This window comes from Mobula birostris, chromosome 7, assembly GCF_030028105.1.
Source record: "Mobula birostris isolate sMobBir1 chromosome 7, sMobBir1.hap1, whole genome shotgun sequence".
Lineage (NCBI taxonomy): Eukaryota > Metazoa > Chordata > Chondrichthyes > Myliobatiformes > Myliobatidae > Mobula > Mobula birostris.
Window position 1 is genome coordinate 58,109,821 of NC_092376.1, and position 12,509 is coordinate 58,122,329.

Sequence of the window (12,509 nt, forward strand, 5' to 3'; positions counted from 1 at the left end):
GTCAGTGTTAGTCTTTGGTTTGTCTTGTTTTCTTTTGTGATATCACTCTGGAGGAACATTGTATCATTTCTTAATGCATGCATGCATTTCTAAATGACAATAAACGAGGACTGAGTGTCCTCATAATCTAATCTAAACTTTTTATGATCCTGTGCATTGGTGCTTCCCTAACGTGGTGAAACTTCTATACCAGTCAGAATGTATTTGGTGATGTACCAAATCTCCTCAAACTCCGAATGAAATACAGCTGCTGACATGCCTTCGTCTTGATTGCTGCAGGTCTTACAGAAATTGAGTGTATGTTTGGTATTGTGACAGCACTCAACCTGCAGATCTAGTTCACTCCTGTACGCCACTTCGTCACCATCTGAGATTCTGCCAACAGCTGTGGTGTTATTGGCAAATTTATAGGTGGTGTTTGAGCTGTGCTTAGGCATGCAGTCATGGGCAGAGACAGAGATTAGAGGAATGGAGTAAGCGTGTATCCTTGTGAATGTATCACCTGTGTTGATTGTGAGCAATCCACACCGACTGAGGTCTCCCAGTGAGGAAGTCAGTTGCAGTGATGATGAGTTGAACACTGAGCTGTACTCAACAAACAGCATCCTGGCATGGGTATTGCAGGAGGCAAGGTTGTCCAAAGCCCAGCAGAGAGCTATTGAGATTGCGTCCACTGTAGACCTGTTGTGGCAGTTGGTAAATTACAGCAGGTCCAGGTCCTTGCTCAAGCAGAAGTTAATTCTAGCAATGACTACTCTCTCAAAGCCATCACTGCCTGATGAGCTCAATTCCATCAAACCAATTTCTCTATTCTTTCCTATAAGACTTAGAAATTATTCAGAGGTGCGTATCAAGGTCCTTCTGGTTTCACCATCCTTATGAGAGGCCCATATCTCTTGTTTTTATTGTCTAAAACTTTAAATCTGCATTTCCGTTTTCCCAATTTAATCATTCATAAACCTGTACACCTCACTTCTCAATCTTTATCAGCTCTAAAACCACCCTATTTCTTCATTTTAAGGTTTTTGCTGAAATCTCTGACCTCTCAAAATATTCAATTAAGTATACATGTACAGGTTTCCCCCGCCATCCGAAGGTAGAGCGTTCCTATGAAATGGTTCATAAGCCGAAATGTCGTAAAGCAAAGAAGCAATTACCATTTATTTATATGGGAAAATTTTGTGAGCGTTCGCAGACCCAAAAATAACCTACCAAATCATGCCAAATAACACATAAAACCTAAAATAACAGTAACATATAGTAAAAGCAGGAATGATATGATAAATACACAGCCTATATACAGTAGAAATACTTTTCCACAATCATTACTGAACAATTCCCTGTAGCGAAAATCTCACGCAAGCGCCGTCGGCAGAAAATCTCACACAAGCACTGTTGGCAAAAACACAGTGCAAGCGCTCTCCAGTAACATTTAAGCTATGAAGCTGCCAAATCATACCAAATAACACGTAAAAATACACAGGCTATAAAAAGTAGAAATAATGTATGTACAGTATAGTATCACTTACCGGAATTGGGAAGACAGCGCCGAGCAATGGATGACGGTGCGTTAGACTGAGTCGTCGCAGTGGCCCCCGCCCTCCAGGCCGCTGAGCGATACATTGCCGCGAAGCATGCAGGGGTCCAGCGGTAGTCGGGAAGCACACAGCACATCTTTAAGAAAAAAGCCGAAATAAACATGCTAATTAATTAGGTGCCGCCCAGCATGTAATTATTGGCGGCACCGAATTAATTGGCATGTTTATTTCGGCTTTTTTCTTAAAGATGTGCTGTGTGCCTCCCGGCTACCGTTTCATTCTCCGTGAATTGGTATCTGTCCGTGGCCCGGGGGTTGGGGTGTTATCTCGTCATCTGTTTCCATTAGAGCAGGCAGCTCATCTTCTCCTATGACTGCTCGCCTCGATGTCGAAGGTTGGGGTTTGTTGTCTGCTGTGGCTGATGTGGAAGGCTTGCTTGACTGCTGAGCCTGGTGCATTTTTCTATCACGCAGTTCTTTGTAAGGACTCAAACCATCCTGCAAATATCCCCCAAACCAATGTACCCTTTCAAAATTAAAGTCGTACTTTATCATTACTCAGTCGGTTTCGATTGTTATCCTTTTTTCTTCCAATTGCATCAGCTCTTCATCTGTCAGTTCTTGGTCATGGGATGCCAAAACCTCTTCAACATCATCTTCGTCAGCTTCCACAAGCCAAACTCACTTTGTCCTTGCTTCGTTCACCATGATCGAAACACTTAATTATGTCTAGTTTTACGCTAAGTGTAACACCCTTACGAACGCTTTTAGGCTTTTCCAATACCATAGATCTCATCTTGCAAACAGCTGCTCACAGGCACATGTTTAGGTAATGCCGTTCCGAATCCGGGGGAGAGCTGCTGCTCGGGGCGCACGCTGATTTTTTCATGCGCTGATTTTTTATTGCGGATGCTTTTTTTTCATAACAGTGAAAACACCTTCTGAAAGCAAAAACAGGGTACTAATGTAGGTCTTTCGTAACAGTGAGGTTTCATAAAGCGAACATTCGAAAAGCTGGTGACACCTGTATATACTTACACATAAATACACGCGCGCGCGCACACACACACACACACACACACACACACATATATATTTGTCACATGCATATTGAAGCGTACAGTGAAATATGTTGTTTGAATTCCAACTAACATATCCGGGACAGACCTGGGGACAGATCTTTTCTGAGTGGGGCCTTTATATTATCCCTAAAGTGTGTCAATCAGAATCAAACTCAGTATTTTAGATGTGGCCTAATTGGTATTTGTACAGTTTGAATCTAACTTGTCTGCATTTGTAATCTGTGCTTCTCTTCATGAATTGCAGATACTTAAGCAATAACTTTCCCAAAATACACTTCCACCTTCAAGGATTTAAGCTCATAACACTCGGGTCCCCTCAGTCTACACACAGTAACATTCAATCTATACCTCTTATTCTTCCTTTTCATATATTTATTTACTGTTGCTACTTTAGTGGTCTCCCCTCTTCTGAGATGTTGTATGTTTAATGTGGCTGTACTCAGGTATTGTAAGTTTTCAGCTAGCCAGCAGAGGGCCCCCTTGGTAAACCACTGTTTCTCAAGAAACAAATATTGTACTTGTAGTGAGAAAGCATTGCTGAAAACTTTATTCAAGATGTTGAAAGATTATCATTACAAGCTGTGAATATTCGATTTAAACTGATCTATTTTTCCTTAATGTTTTAAATGTATAACTGTAGTGATGGAGTACTGGTAGTAAATGAACATAGCCATCATCAGTTCATAATTTTTTCCTTAATTGCTGGCCAGCCTCATTAGGGATCAGCCTCACAGGAGCTTGTATTTCTTGAAACTTAAAGTCATATTCACAGTGAGGAAACTTATCATCCATTTAAGTACAAGGCATTAAATTAAATTATAAGCAGTTAAATTTCTTTTTGCTTAGGGTTCCTGGAGCGATGTTGTCGGAAGACAGAGCATATTATTGGTCACCTTGATACTTTGTGGATTTAGCTATGGTCTGCTGGGTTTCTCCAGTAACATCTGTTTGGTTACACTGGCCAGAATTCCCACAGGTGAGCTTGTAATTTGATCATAAAACTTCATTGTCTGCAAACTGTTTGCCCTATGTAATAGAGTCATAGAATACTACCGCACAGAAACAGGCCTTTTGACCTACTTAGTCCATGAGGAGCTGTTGTTTTTCCTTAGATAGCTTGGAGATAAAGGAGATTTAATAGCATGTAAGTTATGACAGTGAGTCCAATAATGTAATGGAAATTTTGATTTTTAAACTGCTTGTTTCTTTAAACCGGTGTGATTTTTCAAAGTTAAATGTGCGGCACACCACATCTAGCCTTTGATGTTAATGGAACTGTATTTCACAAAAATGAAATATAAAATTACTCACACATGTGAATTTACATGTGCATTTCCATTTCACACACAGTGAGCAAGTTATAATAGGTATTCTGACTTTTAGTCTCAAACTGGTAACTTCTACAAACAGCAAACTGTGTAAATCTGATGATACTTCAGTTCATATCATGAATAGTCAGAAGCTGAATAGATTATGTCGTTAAATTTTGTAAACCACGTTGTTGAACTGTATAGAGAAGTGAAAGATAATTTATAAAATAGGCTCCTTTTTTGTTACGTTCTTAGCTCTTAGCAACTTATTTTCAAAACCCATGAAAGGAAGGTGTGATGAAGCATCACAACTAGTTAGTTTCAAAGATGTGCCTTATGTCCTGCATGTTATGATTGTGCTGTTTTGTGTTCTTTCTGTTGCTGTTTCTTAGTCACAATCCAGCTGTAATTTGACTTGCATGAGTGGATTGTTGCCAGGCCTGTGGTAATTGTGCTTACAAGTCCCTCACCTGCCTATGTGGGTAGCCCAAAACATATTTCACAGCAGGCAGAAATCTCCACATTTCTGATCAACACCATTCCTCTAAGCTGCACAGTTGTAACTGTGCACAGAGCCTTTGGTGCCATGCAGCAGGCATTTTCTTATATGTGTAATGTTAATATGATGTTGAAAGTATGCTAATATAATTGTGAAATTCCCAGTTTATTATGTGTTAATAATCCATAAATTTTCTAAATAATAAAGGTACCACAACCTGCACTTCGAAACATTTGAAAACTTCAACATACAGGTTTCCCCCGCCATCCGAAGGTAGAGCGTTCCTATGAAACGGTTTGTAAGCCGAAATGTTGTAAAGCAAAGAAGCAATTACAATTTATTTATATTGGAAAATTTTGTGAGCGTTCGCAGACCCAAAAATAACCTACCAAATCATGCCAAATAACACATAAAACCTAAAATAACAGTAACATATAGTAAAAGCAGGAATGATATGATAAATACACAGCCTATATAAAGTAGAAATAATGTATGTACAGTGTAGTATCATTTACGGAAATCGGGAGATAGCTTGCCGAGCACACTGATGATGGTGTGTTAGACTGAGTCGCAGGTTGGGGTGGTGCAGTGGCCCTCACCCTCCAGACCGCCGACCGATACATTGCCACGAAGAACACAGCAGTAGCCGGGAGGCACACTGCACACCTTTAAGCAAAAAGCTGAAAGAAACATGCTAGTTAATTAGGTGCTGCCCAGCACGTAATTGTCGGCGCAGATCAGAGGCGATTGCCTATTACATCGCCTCTGATCTGGGCCGACAATTACGTGCTAGGCAGCACCTAATTAATTAGCATGTTTATTTCGGCTTTTTTCTTAAAGATGTGCTGTGTGCCTCCCGGCTACTGCTGCATTCTCCGCGAATCGGTACAGTATCTGTCCGGGGGTTGGGGTGGTGGGACACGGGGGTGTCATCTCATCGTCGATCAGGGCAGGCAGTTCATCTTCTCCAATGACTGCCTGCCTCGATGTCGAAGGTCGAAGTTCATCGTCTGCTGTGGCTGATGTGGAAGGCTTGCTTGACTGCTGAGCCTCGCGCATTTTTCTATCATACAGTTGTTTGTAAGCACTCAAACCATCCTGCAAGTATCCCCTAAACCTACGTACCCTTTCAAAATTAAAGTCGTACTTTATCATTGCAGCGAAAATCTCACGCATTTGCTTCACGTTCATTTCGCTACTACATTCGGTTTCGATTGTTATCCTTTCCTCTTCCAGTTGCATCAGCTCTTCATCTATCAGTTCTTGGTCATGGGATACCACAACCTCTTCAACATCATCTTCGTCAGCTTCCACAAGCCAAACTCACTTTGTCCTTACTTCGTTCACCACGATCAAAACACTTAATTATGTCTAGTTTTACGATAAGTGTAACACCCTTACTCTTTCAGGCTTTTCCGACACCTTAGAACTCATCTTGCTAACGGCTGCTCAATGCAACGTGTTTAAGCAATGCAGTTCCGAATACGGGGGAGAGCGGCTGCTTGGGGCGCGCTCTGCCTTTTATTGTGCGCTGATTTTTTTCACGCTCTGATTTTTTATCGCGCGCTGCCTTTCTTCATAACAGTGAAAACACCTTCTGAAAGCGAAAACTGGGTACTAATGTAGGTCTTTTGTAACAGTGAGGTTTCGTAAAGCAAACGTTCGAAAAGCGGGGGACACCTGTACTTACATCGTCAGTGTTTCAGTTACAAATTTTAACAATAAATACAGAATGGAAGTCGGTAGCTAAGTGTTAATCAGAAGAATGTGATTTTTCAGTTTTCATTCTAAATATTTATGGAATGTATATAACAAAAAAAATTTAAAGTGCCATTCAGTTTTCAGGCCTTGTAAAAATTTCTTGCTCAGAGTAGCTGTAAAAAAAAATAGAGGGAGCATTGCTAACCAGTTCATTTCCTTTTATATCAATACGGGGAAACTGTTGCCTAAAGAAACACCAAACAAAACCACATCCTCAGCTTCAAGGACACAGTGCTGAAAATAATGAAACTGCACCCGCAGCAGGAAACATACTGAAGACTGGTTAAAGAAACAGGATTGGTGAAGGTGCACTGTAAATTTCACATTTGCTTTCATTGAAGAATTGTTCCTTTAGATTAAGACATTGTATTAGCAGTGATCCACTTAAGAGATGAAATCTCATTGTGCAATATATTTTGAAATTACAAAAAACAATTGCGGACAGAGCACTTGAGAAAACTCAACTGACTGAACCAGTCTAAAGCATGGGTCATTCAGTGAGTTTTCTTGAGATTGTCTCTAAAAGTAATAGACAGAGGAATGTCTACAGATGTACCTAATAACCACAACAGTTCTGAGAAGTACAATGTGAGAAAAAAGTACAGACAGACCTCAGGTTACATAAGAGTTGCAAGAATTTTCCAGTAGCTGATTCCTATAGCTACCCATAGCATATACTTCTACATGAGCATGCTGTAAGTATTTCATTTCATTAAATTATCTCCCTAGCATACAATATATAGTGTATTAAGTCTTTAATAAATAGCATGAAATCTTTAGTTATTACTTGTTTTCTGACTGGTCTGGGCTGCACTCGGATCTTGTCCTAGATAGACATCTCATTACACTTACTATTGAACCTGTAGATCTTCTGCATCCAATACATAGACATCATACGAGGTTGGCAAACAGAATTGTCATCTTGTATCCATCGTCTTGATGTTTTGTGTACTTTCCAGGTGTCTTCAAACATACACAGACTATTTTAAAAGCTCTTCTCTCAGACCTGGTTCCTGGGTATAAACGCCCACATGTAATTGGAAGGTTCTGTGCAGCTTCCAGTGTTGGATTCATCCTGGGCCCAGTACTAAGTGGGTATCTTGTTGAGCTGGATGGAGGTTTCTACATAACATGCTTCATTTGCTGTTTCATTTTCTTGGTTAATGCAGGTATGTTTCCACTGTGTGTAACATGGTACATTCATTGTGCATATTCTCAAATAAGTCATCACTTTCAACCTTTCTCTTGCAATTGTTGGTCTGGTAAGACCCTTGACATAAGTTCCTCAAAATATTTAGGGTTCAACTAAATAAACCTCTTTTGTCTGTTTCCATTCACTAGCTACTCCCAGTCACTTATTGAGCAGATAATCCTGTTTACAGCTTTTCTCCATAGTCACCGTGGTTTCACCCTATCAGAGACTCATCCTCCCCCACCCTTTCTTCAGTTTAACAAACTTCTTTCATCTCCTTCCCAGTTCTACCTGAAACATTAGCTCTTCTCTTCCCACAGATGCAGAGTACTTCCAACATTTTCTCTATAGTTGTTTCCCTGTATCAAATTAGTATTGGGGTTTGGCTGAGTCGGTACATTTTCAAAGGAAACTGTTGACATACTAGTGGGGCCCCCAGGGTGGATTTGTATGTATAGAGCAGGGGTTCCCAACCTAGGGTCCATGGACCCCTTGCTTAATGGTATTGGTCAGTGGCATAAAAAAGGTTGGAACTCCTGTTGTGGAGTATATTGAAAATCATGTTCACTATACTGTAGACAGGTGAAACTGCACCGCATTTGCGAAGAAACTCTTAGCCCTTTGTCTCTGAATCCCTATTTCACATTAAAACTGATGGCAGAGAGTGTTTATTTACCACTTGACATTGGACCCATGTTCTTTTGTAGTAACCAGTACAACCACAAAACTGCATTCACCTATCCTAAAACAAAATCTTACTGCCTTCACTTGCTGTAATTGTTCAGGGTTCGCCATCTTCCGATGTGAGCAGCACACACGAAACGCTGGAGGAACTCAGCAGGCCAGGCAGCATCTATGGAAAAGAGTACAGTTGACGTTTCGGACCGCAGCGCTTCAGCAGTAACCCTCCTGCTGAAGGGTTTCGGCCCGAAATATCGACTGTACTTTTTTTCCATAGATGGGGGCTGGCCTTTTGAGTTCCTCCGGCATTTTGTGTGTGTTGTTCGAATTTCCAGCGTCTGCAGATTTTCTCTCGTTTACCCTCTGATGTAATATCTCTCTGTATTTGAGGACTGCTGTAAGTGTATAAATAGTTTTATTGAGATTCCAGTGGTGTATTTTGTCTTTATTCTCATGTTTCACCATTATAGGTGTAGTCTGGTGGTTGCCTTACAAAGAACGGTTATACATTCCAACAAAAGAATTGCACTTAAGGACGGAAACCAGTTATGAAAGCACATGGACTAGTCTTGGTAAAGAAGACAACAGGAAATTGTTGGACACAGCAAGCAACGGAATAGCGAGACACAAAGCATCAGATCCTTTCTGGAGTCAGTGTATATCTGTGGGACTAAAGATAAAAGGACTAGTGTGTTCTAATTTATGGGACGTCTTTCTGGTAAGATTTCTGATGGCTCTAGCTAACCTCCTGTATTTCAGCAATTTTGTTCTGGCCATTGAAGAAAGATTTAGTGTGCCACCAAGCCTAATAGGGTATCTCATCAGTTATGGTGGAATAATGGGAGCCCTGTCGGGTTTTATAGCAGGCTCTGTTGCTCGACTGTACAACAATAACACTTCCTTATTGCTCTTGCATTCCAGCGTCCTCACCTGCTGCACTATGGCAGTTTACTCTTTTGCTACATCCATTCAGGTTGTTGTACTGTGCACTACTCTACTAGGGTTTTCAACCGCTACTGGCCGTATGTGCGTCACTGATGTAGAGCTGAGCAGGACTGAGAGGCAGGCCAGAGGCACGCTCATAGGAGCAGGACAGTCAGTGACTGCGGTTGCTCGGATACTTGCCCCGTTGCTTTCTGGACTTGTTCAGGAGGTGAACGTATGTGGTCCACCAAGGCTTGGGGCAGTCTTGGCTTTGCTGGCTATTTTACATATGATTTCTATTCGCTCAAAGTTCTGCAAAACCACAGAGGCTAAAACCAAGTTGGAGTAAGGGATTACTGCAAATGATGTCAGATAAACTGACTTTTTCCTGAAAGAATACGTGGACCAAATTATTGTACTCATGTGTAACCAATCTTCTGTACTGGTTCATTACTGATTTTTCCCTTCCTCGTGAATGAATGCACAGAGTAACTATATGGAAGGAGTCAAGGCACCATTGTTTGCTTTTGTTGTTCCTTGTTGTGCCTTGTGGCTGTTTTATATAAGGCCAAGTTGCTAGCTTGAATCTCAGCCCAGAATGGATGGAAAGAGTGCAAGGAGCCGGCTGTATTAGAACCTAGGACCACTCACTTCAAAGTCCGGTGCAGATGGCACTACACTGCTGGCCAGCCATTACTGTTTTTACTACAACAAACTTGCATGATGAATTTTATTTATGACCATCATGGATTATATTTTGCAAAGATGTACTCTGCCTGTGTATAGAAACTTCAAACCATACCATTTTCATCATATCCGAGTTAATTTTAATCATATTTAATGTACTTGCCTCCCTAATCCAAACAATCTTGTGTTTTGTAGCATCTTCTCATATCTTTTTTGACAACTAGACTGTATTTGTGAAGCGTATTTACTGTTACGTTGATAAACAACCTGCTTCCTTGGCACTATTCTCTGCAGCGTCATTTACTTTAGTCTGTACCATCCTGCTTTCCAATATAGATATCTGCTGTTACTGGCACACCTAATCTTCGCACCCTTTCTAAACCATTGACTAAACATTGAACCATCTGGAGTAAAAGTCCCCATTCTGGCCCTAATACTGCACTCACCCTAGCACAAATACTTTCCTTGGACTGATACCACTGTTCCTTGGTCATTTGCTCCCACCTCCTACCCCTCACCTTTTTATTCAGCATGCCCTGTAACCTTCTTCCCAATACTCCTATGCCTTACAACCTATTACCGATTATGGATATATTTGTAAAGGTGCCAACTTCTTCCACGTTCCCCGACTGTCTCTTTCAACCCGATTATTCTCCCAGATAACCAATAGCTAGCTATTCAAGGTCTCCAAGCTATCAACATTCCATGCTCTTGTTCCTATTTCACCTATTTGTATCATAAATCCCAAGGACTTAATTACTGATTGACTAACATTACTATAATTAACCCTTGGCTACCTAACTTTCATTTTCAGGAATTTCTTCCCCTTCTTCAAAACTTTCCTTAAAACATGCATATTTATTTAAAGTTTGCTATCCCCATTCTTTGCTTTATCTTCTGATGGCTTTGGAGCAGTGAAGGACAACTTCTGCATTGTGTTGGGCATGTGGCCAAGAGGTTAAGGCGTTCGCCTAGTGATCTCAAGGTCGCTAGTTCGAGCCTCAGCTGTGGCAGCGTGTTTGTGCCCTTGAGCAAGGCACTTAATCACACGTTGCTCTAGTGTCTGTGCGAGGAGTGGCGCCCCACACAGACTTCCAATCTGCACCTTGTAAGGCATGAATATGCCCGACACAGGCCTCTCATGGTCTGAGTCGACGTTCCCTCCCCCCCCCCGCATTGTCTTGTGGGATGTTTCATTCCATTAGAGCTGCTATCTAAACATGATTTATTTAAGTGCAATTTTTGTTATACTGAATGAGTAGAGAGCAGACCGTTTGTGTACAAGTAAAATTGATCATAATGTAAGCCTTCCCCTCCCCTAAGCCTTAAACTTGTTATTTTATTTTAAGTTATTTCATAAATCTGAATACAAATTTTAATTTGCACTAATGTGAATGTGATCACACTGATGTGTATAGTTAACATTATCCTTGTGTTAAATAGTTGCAAGTGGGTTCGTTTTTAAACTTTTCAAGGAACAATTTAAAGTTAATGAATACAAAGGTTGAAGTATATATATTTGAATCAAACAACAGGAATTCTGCAGATGCTGGAAATTCAAGCAACACACATGAAAGTTGCTGGTGAACGCAGCAGGCCAGGCAGCATCTCTAGGAACAGAGTTAGTCCTGACGAAGGGTCGCGGCCTGAAACGTCGACTGCACCTCTTCCTAGAGATGCTGCCTGGCCTGCTGTGTTCACCAGCAACTTTTATATATTTGAAACAATTTGTGTTTAAGCGAAAGTCACTTTAAAATTTTGCATGTTGACCCAGATGACAGAAAAACAACCTGCAAAGTTCATGCCTTTGCCAGAAAGTAAACATCAGTATAAAAACACATCTAAATCTGTTCAGAAGCAACAGCAGTCAGAAAGGAAGCTTATGTTTACTGAGAGAATCTTACCTGTTGTGGAACATGCAATGGTGAAATGTCATTCAAACAATTTGATGAACTGGTAAAATTTTAGGCTGCTGAGAATAGCAATCCTTTAGTCTTGCAATTTGTTCACTAAACCCTTGTTGGGACATCTTCTTACAGATGTTATTATAGCCTTGGACCATATATGGACAAAAGAATTGAATGTCAGGGGTGATAGGTAACAGTCTAGAAATCAAAATAACAATCAAATGCTATATCATAAATGGAACTTGAGTGTAAAGTCTGTAAGAGTTATTGGGTGAAGAGCTGACAAGCTATTCTTCAAGGTTTACTTGAATTAAAAATGGTTACTTTTGTTGGAAGTCAATCAGGATGCATTTGGAAGCCTTGGGATATCACAGCAAATAACTGAGGCTATGTTTTAGGCCTCAACCCTTCAGCTCACTTGACCATGTTCTTTCTTTCTGGTTGCTAATTGTATGAAATTCAATTAAATTTATAATTTTTGACACGTAAACCGTATTTGGATGAAAATGTACTTGTTCTGTGGAGCATCCATCTGTATTAACCACACCATCAGATATACACACATCCTGTATGATGGCCAGTAGAATCAATCAGATAAACATGATGGCCTCTGGAATAGGCTGGATACTGTTGTGGTGAATGACTCTCCTAATTCCACATGTATATGATGGGAATTTTGTGTAGTTTCAGGACAAGATATTCATACTCACTAGCTCATCCGCTGTCCAAAATATCCATCCCTCCATGATGTCCAATGGTAAGTACAATGTGTCCTAGCTCTAGGATACATTACAGATTAATAGCACCAATGGTAATAAGAAAAAAGATTGTTATTCTCCCATTTATTCTGGATTTTATTTTGGTAGTAGCTATTGTTCACTAGCAGCAACAAAATGAAGCACAAGTTTTTAGATTCAGGTCCCATTCCA

At 40.5% G+C, this 12,509-nt stretch overlaps 1 protein-coding gene across 2 annotated transcripts in view; it reads left to right on the forward strand.

The window, feature by feature from the left end:
- Positions 1 to 12,070, forward strand: part of mfsd9 (major facilitator superfamily domain containing 9) — a 33,161-nt gene extending 21,091 nt beyond the window's left edge. Inside the window, exons 4-6 of one of the 2 annotated variants that reach the window (XM_072263227.1) lie at positions 3,466 to 3,595; positions 7,149 to 7,358; positions 8,533 to 12,070. In XM_072263227.1, the coding sequence (XP_072119328.1) occupies positions 3,466 to 3,595; positions 7,149 to 7,358; positions 8,533 to 9,335 (1,143 nt within the window). In that variant the 3' untranslated portion in view covers positions 9,336 to 12,070. The remainder of the gene's footprint in view (positions 1 to 3,465; positions 3,596 to 7,148; positions 7,359 to 8,532) is intronic. The other variant, XM_072263228.1, reaches the window with a different exon arrangement.
- The last annotated feature ends 439 nt before the right edge of the window (positions 12,071 to 12,509 follow it).